General features: G+C 38.9%; 1 protein-coding gene across 1 annotated transcript in view; it reads left to right on the forward strand.

The window, feature by feature from the left end:
- The window catches only part of ADGRV1 (adhesion G protein-coupled receptor V1), a 1,190,013-nt gene that overhangs the window by 1,093,415 nt on the left and 70,245 nt on the right, over positions 1-26,353 (forward strand). Inside the window, 3 exon segments of the mRNA XM_053699719.1 lie at positions 24,086-24,125; positions 24,128-24,217; positions 24,219-24,246. Coding sequence (XP_053555694.1) covers positions 24,086-24,125; positions 24,128-24,217; positions 24,219-24,246 — 158 coding nt within the window.

The raw sequence follows: 26,353 nt of genomic DNA on the forward strand, positions 1-26,353 counted from the left end.
TTCTCTGGCACTGCAATTGTGTCACAGTCATTCAGAGCAGCTAAAACCTCTCCAAGCAACACCCGGAGGTTCTCAAGCTTAAATTTAAAAGTAGACATATCTGAATCAGGTTTCCCCGAGTCAGAGACGTCACCCACAGACTGAAGCTCTTCCTCAGCTTCTGCATATTGTGACGCAGTATCAGACATGGGCCTTAAAACATCTGCGCGCTCTGTATTACGTCTAACCCCAGAGCTATTGCGCTTTCCTCTGAATTCAGGCAGTCTGGCTAATACCGCTGACAGGGTATTATCCATGATTGCCGCCATGTCCTGCAAAGTAATCGCTATGGGCGTCTTTGATGTACTTGGCGCCATTTTGCCGTGAGTCCCTTGAGCGGGAGTCAAAGGGTCCGACACGTGGGGAGAGTTAGTCAGCATAACTTCCCCCTCGTCAGAATCCTCTGATGATAATTCTTTTAAAGATAACAGCTGATCTTTATTGTTAAAAGTGAAATCAATACATTTAGTACACATTCTCCTATGGGGTTCCACCATGGCTTTTAAACATAATGAACAAGGAGTTTCCTCTATGTCAGACATGTTTATACAGACTAGCAATGAGACTAGCAAGCTTGGAAAACACTTTAAATCAAGTTAACAAGCAATATAAAAAAAAAAAAAAAACGTTACTGTGCCTTTAAGAAACAAATTTTGCCAAAATTTGAAATAACAGTGAAAAAAGGCAGTTAAACTAACAAAATTTTTACAGTGTATGTAACAAGTTAGCAGAGCATTGCACCCACTTGCAAATGGATGATTAACCCCTTAATACAAAAAACAGATTAACAAAACGAAAAATATGTTTTTTAAACAGTCATAACAACTGCCACAGCTCCTACTTTTGAAGCCTTTTGAGCCCTTCAGAGATGTCCTATAGCATGCAGGGGACTGCTGAGGGAAGCTGAATGTCACAGTTTGTAATTTTAACTGCACCAACTGTAACTTTTATACTATAACAGTGGAAAGCCTCAGGAAACTAGGCAAAAATAAAGCCAGCCATGTGGAAAAAACTAGGCCCCAATAAGTTTTATCACCAAAGCATATATAAAAACGATTAAACATGCCAGCAAACGTTTTATATTGCACATTAATCAGAGTATATACCTCTGATAGCAAGCCTGATACTAGTCGCTATTAAATCACTGTATTTAGGCTTTAACTTACATTAATCCGGTATCAGCAGCATTTTCTAGCAAATTCCATCCCTAGAAAAACTTAACTGCACATACCTTATTGCAGGATACCCTGCACGCCATTCTCCCTCTGAAGTTACCTCACTCCTCAGACATATGTGAGAACGGCAGTGGATCTTAGTTACTTCTGCTAAGATCATATAAAAACGCAGGCAGATTCTTCTTCTAAATGCTGCCTGAGATAAAATAGTACACTCCGGTACCATTTAAAAACAATAAACTTTTGATTGAAGAAAAAACTAACTATATTTTACCACTTTCCTCTAACTACCTCCAGCTATGTTGAGAGCTTGCAAGAGAATGACTGGGTATGGCAGTTAGGGGAGGAGCTATATAGCAGCTCTGCTGTGGGTGATCCTCTTGCAACTTCCTGTTGGGAAGGAGAATATCCCACAAGTAATAGATGATCCGTGGACTGGATACACCTAACAAGAGAAATATAAATAGTTCATGTTGAGTCAGCACACTTGTATATATATAATATAATATATGATATAATATGATTGGGTTTGTGTGACTTGTTGGGTGTTTTTTGGGTGCTATGTACGTCCTCAAAAAAACAACAGTTAAGGACGTACATAGCACGTCCTCAGTGAAACTGTGTGCTGGAAGAATTGAGGCATTGTGCAATACCCTTTAGGAAGCTACTGATGCAAAGAAGCCACTCTGTGGCCCTCACTGCATCGGCCAGAGATGGTGCCGATCGTTGGTGGCGTGGGAGGGCCTGGAAGGAGGTGGGTGGGTGGGCGGCCCATCGCTGGAGGAGGTGGGAGGAGGGCGGGAAGCCAGCCTGGAGGGGGCATGAAGGGGTCGGGGGGGGGGGGGGGGGGGCACTGCTATGCCACGCTACATTGATCACGGTAGTGGGAAGGAGGGAGGAGGGGGAAGGAAGAGAGGGGGATCCTATGTGGGATCCATATTTGTAAATGGATGTGGGAGAGGGAGTGGGGTTTGCTAATGAGGGGGGGGCAGCTACACTATGGACAAAAAGTTTTTTTTTTTTTAAAACAAACAAACAAACAATAGTTTATAGCAAACTTTGTACTGGCAGACAGCTGCCAGTACCTAAGATGGTGGCAAATAGGTAGAGAGGGGAGGGTTAGAGAGCTGTTGGGGGGACACAGGGAGGTTGGGTGGTAAGGGGGTTTCTATACTGCAGAAATATATAATAAAAAATATTTTATTTTTAAAACTAAAAAAAAAATATTGTAGTACTGGCAGACTTTCTGCCAGTACTTAAGATGGCGGTGACAATTGTGAGGTGGGGGAGGGAAGAAAGCTGTTTGAGAGGGGTCAGGGAGGGATGATGGGGTGGGATGTATCAGGTGGGAGGCTGATCTCTACACTAAAGCTAAAATTAACACTACAAGCTACCTAATTAAAGGGACACTGAACCAAAAAAATGTATTTCAAAATTCAGATAGAGCATGACATTTTAATCAACTTTCTAATTTACTCCTATTATCAATTTTTCTTCTTTCTCTTGCTATCTTTTTTTTTTTTTAAAAGCAGGAATGGAAATCTTAGCAGCCAGACCATTTTCGGTTCAGCACCATGGATAGTGCTTGCTTATTGGAGGCTTACATTTACCCACCAATAAGCAAGCATAACCCAGGTTCTCAACCAAAAATGGTCCGGCTCCTATGCATCACATTCCTGCTTTTTAAATAAAGATAGCAAGAGAATGAAGAAAAATTGATAATAGGAGTAAATTAGATATTTGCTTAAAATTGTATGCTCTATCTGAATCAGGAAATAAATAATTTGGGTTTAGTGTCCCTTTAACCCCTTCACTGCTGGGCATAATACAAGTGTGGTGCACAGCGGCATTTTGTGGCCTTCTAATTACCAAAAGCATGTCTGCTATTTCTGAACAAAGGGGATCCCAGAGAAGCATTTACAACCATTTGTGCCATAATTGCACAATCTGTTTGTAAATAATTTCAGTGAGAACCTAAAGTTTGTGAAAAAGTTAAAGAATTTTTTTATTTCATCACATTTGGCAGTGAAATGGTGGCATGAAATATACCAAAATCGGCCTAGATCAATACTTTGGGTTGTCTTCTAAAAACATATACAGTATATACATGCCAAGGGATATTCAGGGATATCTGACAAATATCAGTGTTCCAATGTAACTATCACTAATTTTGAAACAAAATGGTTTGGAAATAGCAAAGTGCTACTTGTACTTATTGCCCTATAACTTGCAAAAAAAAACAAAGAACATGTAAACATTGGGTATTTCTAAACTCAGGACAAAATTTAAAAACTATTCAGCATGGGTGTTTCTCTTGTAAGGTGTATCCAGTCCACGGATCATCCATTACTTGTGGGATATTCTCCTTCCCAACAGGAAGCTGCAAGAGGATCACCCACAGCAGAGCTGTCTATATAGCTCCTCCCCTAATTGCCACCTACCAGTCATTCTCTTGCAGCTCTCGACAAGGGAAGTAGCATAGAGAGATGTGGTGACTTAGTGTAGTTTATCTTCAATCAAAAGTTTGTTATTTTTAAATGGTACCGGAGTTGTACTGTTTTTACCTCAGGCAGAAATTAGAAGTGTTTTGCCTGAGGTTTTTGATGATCTTAGCAGGTTGTAACTAAGATCCACTGCTGTTCTCACATATAACTGAAGAGTATGGGAAAAACTTCAGCTGGGAGAACGGCCTGCAGAATCAACTGCCTTGAGGTATGTTCAGTATATTTTTTTCTAGAGAGATAATATGAAGTCTAGAAAATGCTGACAGTGCCTGATATATTTGAGGTAAGACTGATTGCAGTGATTTAATAACGACTGGCATCATGCTTGCAGTTAAGGGTAATTTTCATGTTAATTGCTCTAATTACTTACGCCTAGATTTAGAGTTTTGCGGCCAAAGGGGTGCGTTAGCTACGCATGCTTTTTTTCCCCCGCACCTTTTAAATACCTCTGGTATTTAGAGTTCACAGAATGGCTGGGTTTTCAGTGCATTAGGCTTCAAAAAGGGAGCGTAGAGCATAATTTAACGCCACTGCAACTCTCGATACCAGCGGTGCTTACGGACGCGGCCAGCTTCAAAAACGTGTTCGTGCACGATTCCCCCATAGAAAACAATGGGGCTGTTTGAGCTGAAAAAAAACCTAACACCTGCAAAAAAGCTGCGTTCAGCTCCTAACGCAGTCCCAATGTTTCCTATGGGGAAACACTTCCTACGTCTGCACCTAACACTCTAACATGTACCCCGAGTCTAAACACCCCTAACCTTACACTTATTAACCCCTAATCTGCCGCCCCCGCTATCACTGACCCCTGCATATTATTTTTAACCCCTAATCTGCCGCTCCGTACACCCCCGCCACCTACATTATCCCTATGTACCCCTAATCTGCTGCCCTAACATCGCCGACCCCTATATTATATTTATTAACCCCTAATCTGCCGCCCCCAACGTCGCCTCCACCTAACTACACTTATTAACCCCTAATCTGCCGACCGGACCTGAGCGCTACTATAATAAATGTATTAACCCCTAATCCGCCTCACTCCCGCCTCAATAACCCTATAAGAAATAGTATTAACCCCTAATCTGCCCTCCCTAACATTGCCGACACCTAACTTCAAGTATTAACCCCTAATCTGCCGATCGGAGCTCACCGCTACTCTAATAAATTTTTTAACCCCTAAAGCTAATTCTAACCCTAACACCCCCCTAAGTTAAATATAATTTTATTCTAACGAAATAAATTAACTCTTATTAAATAACTTATTCCTATTTAAAGCTAAATACTTACCTGTAAAATAAACCCTAATATAGCTACAATATAAATTATAATTATATTGTAGCTATTTTAGGATTAATATTTATTTTACAGGCAACTTTGTAATTATTTTAATCAGGTACAATAGCTATTAAATAGTTAATAACTATTTAATAGTTACCTAGTTAAAATAATAACAAAATTACCTGTAAAATAAATCCTAACCTAAGTTACAATTAAACCTAACACTACACTATCAATAAATTAATTAAATAAAATACCTACAATTATCTACAATTAAACCTAACACTACACTATCAATAAATTAATTAAATACAATTCCTACAAATAAATACAATTAAATAAACTAACTAAAGTACAAAAAATAAAAAAGAACTAAGTTACAAAAAATAAAAAAATATTTACAAACATTAGAAAAAGATTACAACAATTTTAAACTAATTACACCTACTCTAAGCCCCCTAATAAAATAACAAAGACCCCCAAAATAAAAAAATGCCCTACCCTATTCTAAATTACAAAAGTTCAAAGCTCTTTTACCTTACCAGCCCTTAAAAGGGCCCTTTGCGGGGCATGCCCCAAAGAATTCAGCTCTTTTGCCTGTAAAAAAAACCATACAATACCCCCCTCCCACATTACAACCCACCACCCACATACCCCTAATCTAACCCAAACCCCCCTTAAATAAACCTAACACTAAGCCCCTGAAGATCTCCCTACCTTGTCTTCACCATGCTAGGTTCACCGATCGGTCCAGAAGAGGGTCCGAAGTCTTGATCCAAGCCCAAGCGGGGGGCTGAAGAGTGACGTCCATCCTCGGGATGAAGTCTGGATCCAAGCGGCGGCTGAAGAAATCCATCATCGGGCTGAAGTCTTGATCCAAGCGAGCGCTGAAGAAGTCCATCATCAGGATGAAGTCTTCTATGAAGCAGCATCTTCAATCTTCTTTCTTCCGGAGCCATCATCTTCCAGCCGACGCGGAACATCCTCTTCTACCGACGCCTACTCGCCGAATGACGGTTCCTTTAAATGACGTCATCCAAGATGGCATCCGTCGAATTCCGATTGGCTGATAGGATTCTATCAGCCAATCGGAATTAAGGTAGGAAAATTCTGATTGAGCTCGCATTCTATTGGCTGTTCCGATCAGCCAATAGAATGCAAGCTCAATCTGATTGGCTGATCGGATCAGCCAATTGGATTGAACTTGATTCTGATTGGCTGATTCTATCAGCCAATCAGAATTTTCCTACCTTAATTCCGATTGGCTGATAGAATCCTATCAGCCAATCGGAATTCGACGGACGTCATCTTGGATGACGTCATTTAAAGGAACCGTCATTCGGCAAGTAGGCGTCGGTAGAAGAGGATGTTCCGCGTCGGCTGGAAGATGATGGCTCCAGAAGAAAGAAGATTGAAGATGCTGCTTCATAGAAGACTTCATCCCGATGATGGACTTCTTCAGCGCCCGCTTGGATCAAGACTTCAGCCCGATGATGGATTTCTTCAGCCGCCGCTTGGATCCAGACTTCAGCCCGAGGATGGACGTCACTCTTCAGCCCCCCGCTTGGGCTTGGATCAAGACTTCGGACCCTCTTCTGGACCGATCGGGTGAACCTGTCATAGTGAAGACAAGGTAGGGAGATCTTCAGGGGCTTAGTGTTAGGTTTATTTAAGGGGGGTTTGGGTTAGATTAGGGGTCGGTGGGTGGTGGGTTGTAATGTGGGGGGGGGGTATTGTATATTTCTTTTTTACAGGCAAAAGAGCTGAATTCTTTGGGGCATGCCCCGCAAAGGGCCCTTTTAAGGGCTGGTAAGGTAAAAGAGCTTTGAACTTTTGTAATTTAGAATAGGGTAGGGCATTTTTTTATTTTGGGGGTCTTTGTTATTTTATTAGGGGGCTTAGAGTAGGTGTAATTAGTTTAAAATTGTTGTAATTTTTTTCTAATGTTTGTAAATATTTTTTTATTTTTTGTAACTTAGTTCTTTTTTATTTTTTGTACTTTAGTTAGTTTATTTAATTTTATTTATTTGTAGGAATTGTATTTAATTTATTTATTGATAGTGTAGTGTTAGGTTTAATTGTAGATAATTGTAGGTATTTTATTTAATTAATTTATTGATAGTGTAGTGTTAGGTTTAATTGTAACTTAGGTTAGGATTTATTTTACAGGTAATTTTGTTATTATTTTAACTAGGTAACTATTAAATAGTTATTAACTATTTAATAGCTATTGTACCTGGTTAAAATAAATACAAAGTTGCCTGTAAAATAAATATTAATCCTAAAATAGCTACAATATAATTATTTGTTATATTGTAGCTATATTAGGGTTTATTTTACAGGTAAGTATTTAGCTTTAAATAGGAATAAGTTATTTAATAAGAGTTAATTTATTTTGTTAGAATAAAATTATATTTAACTTAGGGGGGGGTTAGGGTTAGGGTTAGAATTAGCTTTAGGGGTTAAAAAATTTATTAGAGTATTTTATTAGCTGTGAGCTCCGATCGGCAGATTAGGGGTTAATACTTGAAGTTAGGTGTCGGCGATGTTAGGGAGGGCAGATTAGGGGTTAATACTATTTATTATAGGGTTATTGAGGCGGGAGTGAGGCGGATTAGGGGTTAATAACTTTATTATAATAGCGGCGTGGTCCGGTCGGCAGATTAGGGGTTAATAAGTGTAGGTAGGTAGCGGCGACGTTGGGGGGCGGCATATTAGGGGTTAATAAATATAATATAGGGGTCGGCGGTGTTAGGGGCAGCAGATTAGGGGTTCATAGGGATAATGTAGGTGGCAGCGGTGTGCGGTCGGCAGATTAGGGGTCAAAAAATTTTAATAGAGTGGCGGCGATGTGGGGGGACCTCGGTTTAGGGGTACATAGGTAGTTTATTGGTGTTAGTGTACTTTAGAGCACAGTAGTTAAGAGCTTTATAAACCGGTGTTAGCCCAGAAAGCTCTTAACTACTGGGTTTTTTCTGCGGCTGGAGTTTTGTCGTTAGATTTCTAACGCTCACTTCAGCCACAACTCTAAAAACCGGCGTTAGAAAGATCCCATTGAAAAGATAGGATACGCAATTGACGTAAGGGGATCTGCGGTATGGAAAAGTCGCGGCTGGAAAGTGAGCGTTAGACCCTTTAATGACTGACTCTAAACCAGCGTTAGGAGCCTCTAACGCTGGTGTTGACGGCTACCGCCCAACTCTAAATCTAGCCGTTAGTATGTGAAACGTTTACATGTATTATAAGGAACGTTTTTTACTAAGGGTGATAAATCTTTGTTTGGGGCCTAGTTTTTCCACATGGCTGTTATTTGACTCCTAGGAGAAGTTTTTTAGGCCCTCTGACTTTCAGTGCATGGTAGGAGGGGCCTATTTTCGCGCTCTAATTGCGCAGTTTCTTTTCAACTCTGAGACATCCAGCTTCCCTGAAGGAGTCCCCTGACATATTGGACCTCTCTAAATGGTTTTTGTGCCTCCAAAAGTCGTTTTATGGGAAGGTAGGAGCCACAGTAGAGCTGTGGCAGTTTGCCTGTGACTGTTATAACGGTTTTACCGTTTTTTGGCTTCGTTTTTGAGCCTGAGTGGTTAATCATCCATTTGCAAGTGGGTGCAATGCTATTTTACCCTAGTACATACACTTTTAAAATTTCATAGAGTTAACTGCTTTTTTCACTGTTTTGCAGTTTTTGTGTTTGTTTTTTTCTCTTAAAGGCACAGTACCGTTTTTTATATTCTGCTTTTTTACATTAATTAAAGTGTTTTCAAAGCTTGCTGGTCTCATTACTAGTCTGTTAAACATGTCTGACATAGAGGAAACTCCTTGTTCATTATGTTTAGAAGCCATTGTGGAACCCCCTCTTAGAATGTGTACCAAATGCACTGATCTTACTATAAGTTATAAAGATCATATTCTGGCTTTAAAAGATTTATCACCAGAGGAAACTGACAAGGGGGAAGTTATGCCGACTAACTCTCCCCACGTGTCAGAACCTATGACTCCTGCTCAAGGGACGCCCGCTCTAGAGGCGCCAAGTACATCTAGCGCGCTCATAGCGTTTACCTTACAAGACATGGCGGCAGTTATGGATCATACCCTTACAGCAGTATTGTCCAAACTACCAGGGTTACAAGGAAAGCGAGACAGCTCTGGGACTAGGAAAAATACAGAGCACTCTGACGCTTTAGTAGCTATGTCTGATATCCCCTCACAATATGCAGAAGCTGAGGAAGGAGAGCTTCTATCTGTGGGTGATTTTTCTGACTCAGGGAAGATAATTCAACCGGATTCTGATATGTCTACATTTAAATTTAAGCTTGAACACCTCCGCGTGTTGCTCAGGGAGGTTTTAGCTGCTCTGAATGACTGTGACACCATTATGGTCCCAGAGAAATTGTGTAGATTGGATAAATACTATGCAGTGCCTGTTTACACTGATGTTTTTCCAATACCTAAGAGGTTTTCAGAAATTATTACTAAGGAATGGGATAGACGAGGTGTACCGTTCTTTCCCCCTCCTGTTTTTAAAAAGATGTTTCCCATAGATGCCGCTACACGGGACTTATGGCAAACGGTCCCTAAGGTGGAGAGAGCAGTCTCTACCCTAGCTAAGCGTACAACTATCCCTGTCGAGGACAGTTGTGCTTTCCTAGATCCAATGGATAAAAAGTTAGAGGGTTACCTTAAGAAAATGTTCAACAGGGTTTTATTCTCCAGCCTCTTGCATGCATTGCCCTTGTCACTGCTGCTGCGGCCTTCTGGTTTGAGTCTCTGGAAGAGGCTCTACAGGTAGAAACCCCATTGGATGATATACTTGACAAGCTTAAAGCTCTTAAGCTAGCCAATTCATTTGTTTCTGACGCCGTTGTTCATTTAACCAAACTAACGGCTAAGAACTCAGGTTTTGCTATTCAAGCGCGTAGGGCGTTATGGCTTCAATCCTGGGCAGCTGACGTTACTTCAAAGTCTAAGCTTCTCAATATTCCCTTCAAGGGGCAGACCCTATTCGGGCTCAGACTGAAGGAGATCATTTCTGATATTACTGGAGGAAAAGGTCACGCCCTTCCTTAGGATAGGTCCAACAAATTAAGGGCCAAACAGACTAATTTTCGTGCCTTTCGAAAATTCAAGACTGGCGCAGCATCAACTTCCTCTAATACAAAACAAAAGGGAAATTTTGCCCACTCCAAGCCGATCTGGAGACCTAACCAGGCTTGGAACAAAGGAAGGCAGGCCAGAAAGCATGCTGCTGCCTCTAAGACAGCATGAAAGATCAGCCCCCCGATCCGGTAACGGATCTAGTAGGGGCAGACTTTCTCTCTTCGCCCAGGCTTGGGCAAGAGATGTCCAGGATCCCTGGGCGTTGGAAATTGTGTCCCAGGGGTATCTTCTGGACTTCAAAGCTTCTTCCCCAAAAGGAAGATTTCGCCTCTCACAATTATCTGCAAACCAGATAAAGAGAGAGGCATTCTTACATTGTGTTCAAGACCTCCTAGTTATGGGAGTGATCCACCCAGTTCCAAGGGGGAAACAGGGGCAAGGCTTCTATTCAAATCTGTTTGTGGTTCCCAAGAAAGAGGGAACCTTCAGACCAATCTTAGATCTCAAGATCCTAAACAAATTTCTCAGGGTCCCATCCTTCAAAATGGAGACTATTCGAACCATCCTACCTATGATCCAGGAGGGTCAATATATGACTACCATGGACTTAAAGGATGCTTATCTTCACATTCCGATACACAGAGATTATTATCGGTTTCTCAGGTTCGCCTTCCTAGACAGGCATTACCAGTTTGTAGCTCTTCCCTTTGGGTTAGCTACGGCACCAAGAATCTTTACGAAGGTTCTGGAGTTACTTCTGGCTGGTCCTAAGGCCGCGGGGGTATAACAGTAGCCCCTTACCTAGATGACATTCTGATACAGGCATCAAATTTTCAAATTCCCAAGTCCCATACGGACATTGTTCTGGCATTTCTGAGGTCTCATGGGTGGAAAGTGAACGAAGAAAAGAGTTCTCTATCCCCTCTTACAAGAGTTTCCTTCCTGGGAACTCTGATAGATTCTGTAGAAATGAAGATTTACCTGACAGAGGCCAGGTTGTCAAAACTTCTAAATTCCTGCCGTGTTCTTTATTCTACTTCTCGCCCTTCAGTGGCTCAGTGTATGGAAGTAATCGGCTTAATGGTAGCGGCAATGGACATAGTGCCGTTTGCTCGCCTACATCTCAGACCGCTGCAACTCTGCATGCTCAGTCAGTGGAATGGGGATTACACAGATTTGTCCCCTCTACTAAATCTGGATCAAGACCAGGGATTCTCTTCTCTAGTGGCTATCTCGGGTCCATCTGTCCAAAGGTATGACCTTCCGCAGGCCAGATTGGACAATAGTAACAACAGATGCCAGCCTTCTGGGCTGGGGTGCAGTCTGGAACTCCCTGAGGACTCAGGGATCGTGGACTCAGGAGGAGACACTCCTTCCGATAAACATTCTGGAACTAAGAGCGATATTCAATGCTCTTCAGGCTTGGCCTCAGCTAGCTGCGGTCAGGTTCATCAGATTTCAGTCGGACAACATCACAACTGTAGCTTACATCAACCATCAAGGGGGAACAATGAGTTCCCTAGCAATGTTGGAGGTTTCAAAGATAATTCTATGGGCAGAGATTCACTCTTGCCATCTATCAGCTATCCATATCCCAGGAGTAGAGAACTGGCTTTTCATCCGGGGGAGTGGAAGCTCCATCCGGAGGTATTTGCACAGTTGATTCAACTTTGGGGCAAACCAGAACTGGATCTCATGGCGTCTCGTCAGAACGCCAAGCTTCCTTGTTACGGATCCAGGTCCAGGGATCCCAAGGCAGCACTGATAGATGCTCTAGCAGCGCCTTGGTCCTTCAACCTGGCTTATGTGTTTCCACCATTTCCTCTGCTCCCTCGTCTGATTGCCAAGATCAAGCAGGAGAGAGCTTCGGTGATTTTGATAGCACCCTGCATGGCCACGCAGGACTTGGTATGCAGATCTGGTGGACATGTCATCCTTTCCACCATGGACTCTGCCGCTGAAACAGGACCTTCTACTTCAGGGTCCTTTCAACCATCCAAATCTAATTTCTCTGCGTCTGACTGCTTGGAGATTGAACGCTTGATTTTATCAAAGCGTGGTTTCTCAGAGTCGGTCATTGATACCTTAATAGAGGCGCGAAAGCCTGTCACCAGGAAAATCTATCATAAGATATGGTGTAAATATCTTCATTGGTGTGAATCCAAGGGTTACTCATGGAGTAAAGTCAGGATTCCTAGGATATTATCCTTTCTCCAAGAAGGATTGGAGAAGGGTTTGTCAGCTAGTTCCTTAAAGGGACAGATTTCTGCTCTGTCTATTCTTTTGCACAAACGTCTGGCTGAGGTTCCAGATGTTCAGGCGTTTTGTCAGGCTCTGGTTAGAATCAAGCCTGTGTTTTAAACCTGTTGCTCCACCATGGAGTTTAAATTTAGTTCTTAAAGTTCTTCAAGGGGTTCCGTTTGAACCTTTGCATTCCATAGATATTAAGCTCTTATCTTGGAAAGTTCTGTTTTTAGTAGCTATCTCCTCGGCTCAAAGAGTTTCGGAGTTATCTGCTTTACAATGTGATTCCCCTTATCTAATTTTCCATGCAGATAAGGTAGTGTTACGTACCAAACCTGGTTTTCTGCCTAAGGTGGTATCTAATAAAAATATCAATCAGGAGATTGTTGTTCCGTCACTGTGTCCTAATCCTTCTTCAAAGAAGGACCGTCTATTACACAATCTTGACGTGGTTCGCGCTTTAAAATTTTATTTACAAGCTACTAAAGATTTTCGTCAAACATCTGCATTGTTTGTTGTCTACTCTGGACAGAGGAGAGGCCAAAAGGCATCGGCAACTTCTCTATCTTTTTGGCTAAGAAGTATAATCCGCTTAGCTTATGAGACTGCTGGCCAGCAGCCTCCTGAAAGAATTACAGCTCATTCTACTAGAGCGGTAGCTTCCACATGGGCTTTTAAGAATGAGGCTTCTGTTGAACAGATTTGTAAGGCGGCGACTTGGTCTTCATTTTTTTTTCTAAATTCTTTAAATTTGATACTTTTGCTTCTTCGGAGGGTATTTTTGGGAGAAAGGTCTTACAGGCAATGGTGCCTTCCGTTTAAGCGCCTGCCTTGTCCCTCCCTTCATCCGTGTCCTATAGCTTTGGTATTGGTTACCCAACATGTAATGGATGATCCGTGGACTGGATACACCTTAAAATAGAAAACAAAATTTTTGCTTACCTTATAAATTTATTTCTCTTGTGGTGTATCCAGCCCACGGCCCGCCCTGTCATTTTAAGGCAGGTGTTTTTTATTTTTAAACTACAGTCACCACTGCACCCTATAGTTTCTCCTTTCTCTTGCTTGTCTTCGGTCGAATGACTGGTAGGTTGCAGTTAGGGGAGGAGCTATATAGACAGCTCTGCTGTGGGTGATACTCTTGCAGCTTCCTGTTGGGAAGGAGAATATCCCACAAGTAATGGATGATCCGTGGACTGGATACACCACAGAGAAATACATTTATCAGGTAGATCTGTAACAGATTTTGGGGGTCAAAGTAAATTATATGATATGATCAAATAAAATATCATAGTCCATTTAATGGCGATAAAAAAACGGTATATAATATGTTTGGGTACAGTAAATGAGTAAGAGAAAAATTACAGCTGAACACAAACACAGCAGAAATGTAAAAATAGCCCTGGTCCTTAACGGTAAGAAAATTAGAAAATGGTCTGGTCACTAACGGGGTTAAAGTCTATGGGGTTAATTTACCAAGTGTCGGTCGACACATGATTCGCTATAGTGAACCATGTCCGTCCAACATCGCTAAATGCCGACAGCATACGCTCTTGGCATTTAACATTGCACAAGCATTTCTTGTTAATGCTTGGGCACTGCTGCCCCCTGCACATTCACGGCCAATCGACTGCTAGCAGGGGGTGTCAATCATCCCAATTGCTAAAAGGTGGCGGACAAGTTAAGGAACAGCAGTCTTACGACCGCTGCATTTTAGCTGCCATTTCTGGCAAGCCCGGAATTACAGGGTAGATAGCAGCATCCTCTGTTTATTAAATCTACCGCAATGGGAGAATACTTTAACGTGGTCACGATATTGTAACTTTAGCTTTCTGGATGAGTCAGGTTAGTGCGCAACACAAAATTTTTTTATTTTCAACTTTTAATATGTACTGTATCTGACGCGTGCAAAAAAGCTGAATTTGAGCGCAGTTAGCGGAAAAGGGGGGAGCGAAAAATAGTGCCCTTTATGTTTTCTGCTTTCTTTTAACACCTACATTTTCCCCTTACTGTAAACTTTTCATCATCATTATTCAAATTAAACTTTTGTCAAATACGCTATTCTAATGATCTCTTTATACATCAAATCACTGTTATGCATTTGACCTTTACAGTGCAATATAGACAAACTGATAAATAATTGTTCCCCTTAACCCCTTTTTTATAACAACACAATTGACCTTCTCCAAAATATTTTTCATCTGTTTGCCTCTAAAGCACTGTTCTGTCATGTAATTTCCTTCCTAACTAGACACTCCCCTACGCAGCTTGTCCCTCTCAAGAAAATTGAAGTTCCCTGCGTTTCTTTCAATTTCCAAATGTTGGCAAAAAATATAACAATAACTTAAATAACATTTCAACCTCACTACAACCCTTGCACTACTAGGGAAGTCTATTAACCCTTTTCCCAATGCCTCATTTCTTGTGCCATGCTCATCATTTTCACTAGTAGCTGTTAAAGGGACATTAAACACATTTTACACTAGTGACTCATTTATAAATATCCTTAAATTGCAGAAAATAAAAGATTACATAATAGGTATTTAAACCCCTTGGTTACAAAATGGCGGTAGCCATTAGGTTATGGAGACTACAGTTTTACGCTTATTTCTTTGATATTTAAACAACTTTGATATATTTTTAAATTCATATGCACTTTATTCTCATTCTTATCCTTGCTTTGAATATGTTCTTACACGTTTTCATCTACCTAACTGCAAAGGGCTCCAATGCACTTATATATGTCTTCTGTGTGTACATATGTATTTATGTGTTTATATGTGTATATATGTCTGTAAATACATATATACACATATAAATACATATGTACACATATATATACAGGGAGTGCAGAATTATTAGGCAAATGAGTATTTTGACCACATCATCCTCTTTATGCATGTTGTCTTACTCCAAGCTGTATAGGCTCGAAAGCCTACTACCAATTAAGCATATTAGGTGATGTGCATCTCTGTAATGAGAAGGGGTGTGGTCTAATGACATCAACACCCTATATCAGGTGTGCATAATTATTAGGCAACTTCCTTTCCTTTGGCAAAATGGGTCAAAAGAAGGACTTGACAGGCTTAGAGAAGTCATAAATAGTGAGATATCTTGCAGAGGGATGCAGCACTCTTAAAATTGCAAAGCTTCTGAAGCTGTGATCATCGAACAATCAAGCGTTTCATTCAAAATAGTCAACAGGGTCGCAAGAAGCGTGTGGAAAAACCAAGGCGCAAAATAACTGCCCATGAACTGAGAAAAGTCAAGCGTGCAGCTGCCAAGATGCCACTTGCCACCAGTTTGGCCATATTTCAGAGCTGAAACATCACTGGAGTGCCCAAAAGCACAAGGTGTGTGCAATACTCAGAGACATGGCCAAGGTAAGAAAGGCTGAAGACGACCACCACTGAACAAGAAACACAAGCTGAAACGTCAAGACTGGGCCAAGAAATATCTCAAGACTGATTTTTCTAAGGTTTTATGGACTGATGAAATGAGAGTGAGTCTTGATGGGCCAGATGGATGGGCCCGTGGCTGGATTGGTAAAGGGCAGAGAGCTCCAGTCCGACTCAGATGCCAGCAAGGTGGAGGTGGAGTACTGGTTTGGGCTGGTATCATCAAAGATGAGCTTGTGGGGCCTTTTCGGGTTGAGGATGGAGTCAAGCTCAACTCCCAGTCCTACTGCCAGTTTCTGGAAGACACCTTCTTCAAGCAGTGGTACAGGAAGAAGTATGCAGGACAATGCTCCATCACACGCGTCCAAGTACTCCACAGCGTGGCTGGCAAGAAAGGGTATAAAAGAAGAAAATCTAATGACATGGCCTCCTTGTTCACCTGAATCTGAACCCCATTGAGAACCTGTGGTCCATCATCAAATGTGAGATTTACAAGGAGGGAAAACAGTACACCTCTCTGAACAGTGTCTGGGAGGCTGTGGTTGCTGCTGCACACAATGTTGATGGTGAACAGATCAAAACACTGACAGAATCCATGTAAGGCAGGCTTTTGAGTGTCCTTGCAAAGAAAGGTGGCTATATTGGTCACTGATTTGTTTTTGTTTTGTTTTTGAATGTCAGAAATGTATATTTGTGAATGTTGAGATGTTATATTGGTTTCACTGGTAAAAATAAATAATTGAAATGGGTATATATTTGTTTTTTTGTTAAGTTGCCTAATAATTATGCACAGTAATAGTCACCTGCACACACAGATATCCCCCTAAAATAGCTATAACTAAAAACAAACTAAAAACTACTTCCAAAACTATTCAGCTTTGATATTAATGAGTTTTTTTGGGTTCATTGAGAACATGGTTGTTGTTCAATAATAAAATTAATCCTCAAAAATACAACTTGCCTAATAATTCTGCACTCCCTGTATATATATATATATATATATATATATATATATATATATATATATATATATATATATATATTTAGACATGTATATGTATGTATCTCTATGTTAAAGCCCTTTGCCTGCCTTTGTTTTCTAACTCCTGAGATCTCATATCTTTGAGCCCTTATATTATTTGTGTGCAATATATTTGAATAATTTTTATAGATAGTGTTATTATGAGTGTAACTGTACTTTGTAATGTATGTTTGTTTTTTGTGTAACTTTTTGGTTTTGCGAAACAGTTAACCAGAGCTCTGAGGATGCGGTAAATATTCTAGCATAAATCGAGATAGCGTTCATACGATCGCTTTTAATTTCAACTTGTAATACCAGCGGTAAACCCGATTAAGTGCAAACACCCAGGATAAATCCCTTATCGCTCGCATGTAACTGTTAACGCTCCACTCGTAATCTGGCCATTATTGATTAATGACGATTCAATCTGCTATATCATCCTACAGTTGCTTCTACAACAGGTCTACAACGCTTTTAAAACTATTCTTATAAAATTATGTATCTGGATCTCATTTATTTTTACAAATATCACAGATGATGATTTCACAAGCACTAATTGGCCTCTATTTAAGCAATTATTTATTCTTTTTTTATGTAATGTGTTATTATATTGCCCATTGCTGTATAATAATGTAACCATGTTATATTTTGGTGTAGATCAACTAGATCTGTGCCAGGGGCAGCACTGTCTAGGGGCAGCACATTTTGAGGGGTAGTAGTATAGCATTGTGACCTCCCATTCGTATGCTCTCTAAATATTTTATTATTTGTGAATTTGATTACAAATTGAGGATATCTGATTGTCTATTGGGTGAGCATGACTCCCCCATAAGTCGCTAAACTCTGGTTGTGAAATATCTGACAAAAATATGAGCTAAAGTTGTTGGAGGTGGGTTGGCTTGAGGATAGGTAAATTTTTCCCATTGCTTAAGGATAATACATAAATCAGAGATGGGAGAGGCCAAATAAAACCTGGTCTTTTAGTGAAAAGATGCAAAATATATAAAAGCATTCAATGCACATGCAGTAGCAGTGGGCCACTATTACAAAATCTAATGCATTTCATGCTGAAGGACCCTTTGGCAGGGATCAAATTGCCTAGGGGCAACCCGGAAGCTAAATATACCATTGAATGTTGTTACACTTCAGATATTACTCCATACAGTTCTGTACTAAATGTAATTATTTTAATAATATTTGCAGATAACAGTTTTTAGCACTATTCATTTTTTATTTTTTTATTTTGCTTTAAAGGGGACAGTTCACTACCAAAAAAAATTCTCCCCTTTAAATTATTTCCAATGATCCATTTTACCTGCTAGAGGTGTATTAAATTATTTACAAGTAGCTCCTTTACTTCTATTTCAGCATTTGAAATAGCTGATTTAGCCTGTGGTATAGCCACCTATACTGAAATTCCGATACTGGAGTATATGCTATTGACAAGCCTAAGTAAACACAGCTAGCAGAAAGAAGTTACACTCTCAGTGGGGTGCAGGATAGTTAAGTAATACAATTATAATTTCCCATTGTTCTCTCTATGTATTGAGCTTTGGTGTTCCAGACAAATATAAGATAAGGAAGCAAGTCTGTGTACACAAAGTTATAACATAATGAGATCTGATATTACCTTCAAGTTCAACCCATTGTAATAGGCTGTGGTTTCAAATCACAATACAGCTACTTTCATATACACAAATAAACTTGAAAATGTAATTTCTCAAATATTTTATAACTCGGCAGGCTGGTATAACAAGTAATTGAAAATACATTAATGGTAACACAATTTTACAGTGTACTGCCCCTTTAAGTACTGCTGGCTGAACCTTTTGTTTCTAAATAACTGTTAAGTATTTCTCTGTTTTATTATTTTAATCTATTACTTTCTCCTCTGAACCTTTCTGTATTTACTGTTGTTTATTTTTTTTTCTTTGCTCCATACGCCATGTCTCTCGTAACATCCTACTGGATTCTTTTTTTCCTTAAAAAAAAGATAAAACATGTTTTCTTGAATTATAATTGTGCATGTCCTGCATTTGTTAACCTTTTGTGTTATTGACATTGAAACTATTAACAATTTCAAGAAATAACACAACTGTAGTTGTTTTTTTACATTCATCTCAATCTGAATTTACATACTACTAATAATGTAATTTTGTGGTGCAGTAATAAAATAATTATATTTATTTTCAGTATAATCTGATAAAAATCAAAATTACAATATAATGTGCATTAGTTTATTACTATGTATTCACTTTGTTACTATTATTGGTTTATTACTTATGCATATTTAGCACTAATAACAAATATATTTTCTAAACTTGGCCTTACTTCTTTTTATATGTTTTTTCTACTTTAGAAACCTACCTATTAATGAATTAATTACTTAATTGCTTAAGCCTTTTTGCAAGCACCCATACTATAATTGGTGAAAATTGACCTGATTATGTAATTAATTTAATCGCATGTTGAGACTACTAATTTCAGTGACACATTACACTACATTGAAATATTGATTTTCTCAGAAATGCTTTGACCAAATCAAGTATCAGTATATATTATCTAAAAAATAATGACTTCACATAAATTTGCTCTTATTTGAAGCATATAAACTGATTGTTCCTCCCCATCTTCAGTTAGCGTTCTTGTAAAATTAGGACACCTGCAGGCTTAATCTAGTGTCAATTCCCCTTAAAGGGGACATAAAACAGGTTGTAGTATCTGTGGGATATCCTAAAAGGGCTAATTATAAGGGCCATGATACCCAAATGTTGAAACCTTGAAAGGGATGCAGCATAGCTGTAAAAAGCTGACTAGAAATATCACCTGAACATCTCTATGTAAAAAAGAAATATATTATTACCACAAAATGTTCTAAGTATTCAAACCCTATTGCAAAGGACTTTAAGCAGCAAATCAGTATGTCTGTCCCAGGAGGAGCCAAGGGAGTGAGCCCTCATGCACCACTCATGTTTATTTTCCTATTCAGTTTAAAGGACCAGTCAAACCTGTAGATTTGTATAATCAGCAAATGTAAGATAACAAGGCAATGCAATAGCGCTTAGTCTGATCTTCAAAAGAGTAGTAGATTTTTTTTCAGACAATTTTAAAAGTTATGTATTTTTCCACTCCCCACTGTACCATGTGACAGCCATCAGCCAATCACAAATGCATACACGTACCATGTGACAGCAATCAGCCATTCACAAATGCATACACACTTATTCTTGCACATGCTCAGTAGAGCTGGTGACTCAAAAAGTTAAAATATAAAAAGAATGTGCACATTTTGTTAATGGAAGTAAATTGGAAAGTTGTTTAAAATTGCATGCTCTATCTGAAATAATGAAAGTTTAATTTTATTGAGTGTCCCTTTATGGAAGTTTACTATGAAATCTCATGAGAGTTAAGTGAAATCTCATGAGATCACAGTAAAAGAGTTCATGACCTCAGCACTACTGATGCTGATTGGCTGCTGTTCATTTCTTCATTTTTTTTTTACCTGCAGCTAAGCAGCAGCTGAAGTATAACTTTTTACACAGGACTTACTCTGGCTGAGCAGAGGAAATTATGAGGTAAAATATCTTCCTTTTTTACATAGAGATGCTCAGGTGATATTTTCCTGTAAGCTTTTTACAGTTCTACTGCAGCAGTTTCAAGTGATTTAGCATATGAGTATTATGTCCCTTTAATTAAAAGTAGTTTGCATAAAAAAAGGTTTAAAAATTGCTGGCAAGTATTATAAAATAATTTTCAAAAAAAAGCAAAATTAATTACATAGCTAAGCTGCCTGGAGAAGCCCACTCCACCCTCCTTATCAGTGTTTAGACACAGGCATTGTATTTCAACTGAGTTCAAAGCTTCTAGGCATGCTTTAGCAGATAATCCCTATGCATTTTTGTATTCTACAAAAACAACAATAGATATACTGTAGATACAGCCATAGAAGGAAAAGTGTGGGGGGAGTTAGAGCTTTACCATTCAGAAAACTAAAAAGAAAGGGTTAATGACGAGGCACTGCAGTATAAATTTGCAGGTAAAGTAATTAAAGTACATATTATTATATTTTATCTCTATCCCAACTTGTTTTAAGTCCCTTTAATATATCCATCATCGCATGTGTATTTTCCCATATTCACTAAGTAGAGAAAGTTTATTGCATCTCCTATAAAAGCATCAATTGTCCTTTTCAATAACCTGTTATTCACATCAGTTAAATGAAATGTTCTAATACTCAAAGAGCCAAATCCTGGTAATCCTTTCTATTTAAATACTCTAACTATTGCCATTTATAGAAAGTGAATTAATTAAAAGGGCATTGCACTCTGTTTTATTTTTCAATTAATCATATAAAAGAGCAGCATTTAGATAGTGATTTCTTTTAATTAAATAAATCAGAGGTAAAAGCTGGTTAAATGTAACTATATCCATTATATACTTCCTGTTAGAGGCTCATTAGCAGGAAGTACCTAATAACAGGTGTTATTTTTACCCAACTCAATGGTACTCATTTTAATAATATTAATGGTTCACTTGAACTCTAAAAAAGAGATATGTTGTACAGTGGTATTTTTGGATTAGGCTTTAGCGCTACACTTAAATCACCACGTAATATGAGCACAATCAGCCCGTTAACAGTGCTCCCTGTACTATTCATTACTAGGATTTTTAGGCTACAATAGGTTTCCGTTATCCCATCAAATTATTGAAATGTTATTTAATTTATTATAATTTTAATAGCTATAATGGTTCATTTCTACATGACGATAACATACCAAAGTGGTGGCTCTGCACAACATAGCAAATCAGTGGTGGTTCTGCGTAATGAATAAAACAGTGAGAAAATATATAACACACAAACCAAGAGGCATGATGATCTCTTTTCTTTTTAAACATTATGCCACAGACTGATACTAGCATGTCTAACAGGAAAATGTATCAAGCTGCATGCGGACATGTTCTCAAGCAGAGAGCCTGTCTACCTGCAATCACCACTTGGCAAAATTTAAGACTGCAGAAGAGCTCTGTTGTTCAAACCCGTCCCCTGCTTTTGGGCAAACAATTGCTTGAGAGCATGACCTGTCAATCATCCCAAACAGATGAGTTTGATGTGATTTATCTCTGCCACCTATGATAAGAGCAGATACTGCTGCTTAAATCTGTGGTTGCAGACTCACTCTGAACCTGCAAGTTCTCAGAATCTGCAAATGCATCTTGATACATTTTCCCATAAGTATTCATGTTTCAAGTCCTACAATAGATCACATTAACTTGCAGTTGAGCACTGGCAAGTTTGGCCAGGGGAACAGTACAACTCACACTTATTCTGGACAAGTATCACTGCATAGTGAGGATAATGAAAATGTATACAATAATAAACAAAACAATCTGCATTATATGATATATGCAATGCATCTATTCACTAATACACATGCTGCACTGTATAAATAATGCAAAGTATCTACTGTATATACTGCTATTATATATGCTGCACTCTATAATGATATTGAGGGTCCATACAGTAAAAAAACAGAACAGGCTGCCCTGCATAATATTAAGTGCCTATACACTGATATGTTGAGAACTCTGTGCTGCATAATGATGCGGAACATTTATACATAGAAAATTAACATGCTCTAATGTATAATTAGATAATAGGACATGTTGTGCTGGATAAGGATTATGGCCATGTATAGGTATGCATGACAGATAATAGACATCTAGTTCTGCACAATTTTGACTTTAGATACACAGATCAGGGCTGGCTCTATGACTGGATTATGGGGGGGCAGTTGATATGGGCAGCACATAGGGAGAGCATATTCTGGATGGTAGTGTTTTTTAAAGAGAAATTAACCTGATATGATGCCCTTCTGCATGTAACTCATGTGAATGTGAATTATCTGCTAAACTTTAATCTCTGAGACACCTGACTCTGGTTGGGATTAGACTGTATTGGGCAGAGAGTTGAGGGGCATCATTTTATTCTTGCACCGCATTGTCTTGAGCTAGCCCTGATATATATATATATATACCAGATACCGTACAGAAGAAGATAGTGCACTCATATCTCGGCAGTGTATCAAAAGGTTTAGGGCTGTCAGTGCTCCTACGAGTGCCCATCAGTCCCAGTTACACCCACTAGGCTGTGGGTGGAGGCAAGTCCCACTGCTGTCGCTGGTACCTCCAAACGTTTATGAAGGCTGCTAAAACGTTTACAGAGAGCACAGGGGTTGTGGCAATGAGATATTTCAGTCAGATGCTTCTAGCTATTCTGGATGACCTGCATTCACTGCCTCCCTTTGTTTCAGAAGATTCCTCTCCCATTCTAGCCATTATGTCACCACATATGGCCCTTACTATGAAGCCCAAGTAAGGAAGAAAAGAAAAAAAAAAAATGACCCTAAAAAATAATATGTCATGGCACCATACATGCGCCCTCTGCCTCTGTTGTAGCACCGGCCCTGATTACAACATATAGTGTGGCCGCATTAAGATGCTTTGGTTAAAATATTTTACCATCCTTGGGTAATACCAGATTGTGCTAATTCTATGTGTGAGGTCACATCAAAGATAACGTACCCTGTGCTAACAGTTGCACTTGACTTTTAATCTAGCCTTTTGAGTATACTTTACCTTTAAAGTAATGCATTTAAACAGAGCTATAAGTAAAAGTAACATGTTTACGTATATATGTATGCATAATGTAATAGCTACATGAGTAAAAGCATGGAATGTTTATCCGAAGGGTATGGCTGCATTTTGTGTCACCTTTGGCAATATTACGTTAAAAAATGTTTGATACTGTGATAAAAAAATAATTAAAAAAAAATAACAAACTTAGCAATTATCTGTTGCATAAAAATTAAAAGGTACATCAAAATCTCAATTTAACCCTTCATAAAATCTTAAATTATCTGGAAAAAATGCTTGTTCCAGACCCAATACAGATCTTGGAGTGCCTCCATCATACTTAAGTAATGGTGACATTTGCATAATTCTTGATAGTCTACACAATGGTTTCTTAGATCACAGCATAGACACAGGTACATCTGTTAGTAACAACAGAGGGAGACAAGGAACAGGAATTCCACCAGTTTTTTTTAAGGGGTATATTCATAACCTCACTTGATTTGCAAAACCTTCTAGATTTGTGCTAATACATTGACAGTGTTAATGCTTATAAAACAGTTATTCTGCTTTAATGCTGTCATGCAATGCATATATAACCAGTGAATGCAATGTACCTTTAGTAGTTCGTATTCTAGTACCAGGAAAAAAAGACTAAATGCTAAAGTTTATTGCATTATTATTTTGTCTCTGCAGGTGTTTCATACCAAATGTTTATACAGCCCTCTTTACTGTCTGGCTCTGGTGCCATTAGTTTGCCTCGTGGTAGTATTTGTGGTTTTTATTCACGCTTACCAAGTGACGCAACAATGGAAAGCGTATGATGATTGTCTTTAGAGGGCGACCCAATGCCACAGGTAATTTAACACTAACACATCAAGAAACCAAAGCAGAAGAGTGACCAGTAGATTCTTACTGTAAGCTCTGACTTATAATGTACAAGAGTATGGTTTGATTATGTAATCAGTTTCACTTTGCGTTGAGAATTTTCATTTGAGTGATAGATTGAAATAAAACACTGCTGTCCTCAGACCCTGCATTGTGCAGATGAAGTGCCTGGATGATATTGTAAAATTCATTTTACCTCAGAGAAATAATTAATTTCTTATGTAAACCTTGTACAAAAAATGAAATTACTTAATTTTGCTCCAAACCCATCTAAAGAAAAGAATGTGTATCTGCATCACATACAATTAGCTGATACAAATTAAAGGACAATCCAGTATCAAAGTAGGAGGACAGAACACCTGTTCAGTGGGGCACGGAAAGAGACCAGCCGAGTCTCAGTAACACTTCCAACAAACAGATCTGATGACATGACTAAGAGCCTATTGCAGGCTTGAAACGTTTGTTTGTACACTGTTTGTACCCTGGGACTCGGCTACAAGAAATAAAGGTCATTTTAAGAAATTGGTGGCTGGAAAATATCTGTTTTGTCGGACAAATTAAAGGGACAACATCATAGATTTATATGGAGATGCGCTAAACTAAGTAGTGGAGTTCTTTACATACTTTTATATCATGGTTTTGTATTGAAATATAACTAAAAACACTGTACACATTTATACATATATATACACACAAACACATAAGCATAAATATACATATACACTTTGAGCCCTTCCAAGTTCAGCACAGTCATTTACTAATTTCCTTTAAATCCGTGTTAAAGCATTTTTTTAAATAATAGAACTTTATTTTCATTTAATATGTATAAATATAATGAAATACATTATTTTAATATTTTTTTCATGTGTTTCGTTATGCATATTTTCAAGTGTTTCTGTGCTATTTTGCAATATGAATGTTAATTGTGCTCCCTGCGCTATCTATTAAAAGTATAGGGCACACTAATAAAAAGTTGGCCACATTAATATTCTCTGGTTAACTTTTTTCCTCATCAATTTGTAATAGCAGAGTGTGCGCTATTCTTTGAACAAAGTCATGCAAAGGATAACACACCCTGTGTGCTATAGATCAGGGTTCTTCAAACTTTTTTTTCCCAAGACCCAGTGCAATGATATCACTTACCTTCCCAGCCCTATTTTTATGCCTGAAAATGTCTGAAGTAATAAACAGCTAGAAAGCTGCAATTTTTGGCAAAGTGACTAAATGTGGTGCATACTTGTAAGTGTTGTAAAAGGTAATAACACACACACACTCATACAACACGCATACACACACTCTCATACAACACACACACAACCAGACACACTCTCATACAACACACACACACACACTCATAAAACACACACACACCAGGCACACTCTCATAAACACACACACACACAGACTCTCATACAACACACACACACTCATAAAACACACACACACACCAGACACACTCTCATACAACACACACACACACACTCATAAAACACACACACACCAGGCACACTCTCATACAACACACACAACATCACACACAGACTCTCATACACACACACTCACTCATAAAACACACACACACACACCAGACACACTATCATATAACACACACACACACTCATAAAACACACACACACACACCAGACACACTCTCATACAACACAACACACACTCTCATAAAACACACACACACACACTCTCTCATACAATACACACATCAGACACACTCTCATACAACACACACACACACTCTCATAAAACACACACACCAGACACACTCTCATACAACATACACACACTTTCATACAACACACACACACATACCAGACACACTCATACAACACACACACACACATACCAGACACACTCTCATACAACACACAAATGCACCACACACTTTCATACAACACACACACTCTTTCATAAAACACACACACATACCAGACACACTCTTATACAATACACAATCGCACCACACACTTTCATACAACACACACACCACACGCACTCTCATGCAACACATACACTCTCATACAACGCACAACACACTCTCATACATCATACACACGCACTCTC

The sequence above is a fragment of the Bombina bombina genome, chromosome 2 (genome assembly GCF_027579735.1).
Source record: "Bombina bombina isolate aBomBom1 chromosome 2, aBomBom1.pri, whole genome shotgun sequence".
In the NCBI taxonomy this organism is placed as follows: Eukaryota; Metazoa; Chordata; class Amphibia; order Anura; family Bombinatoridae; genus Bombina; species Bombina bombina.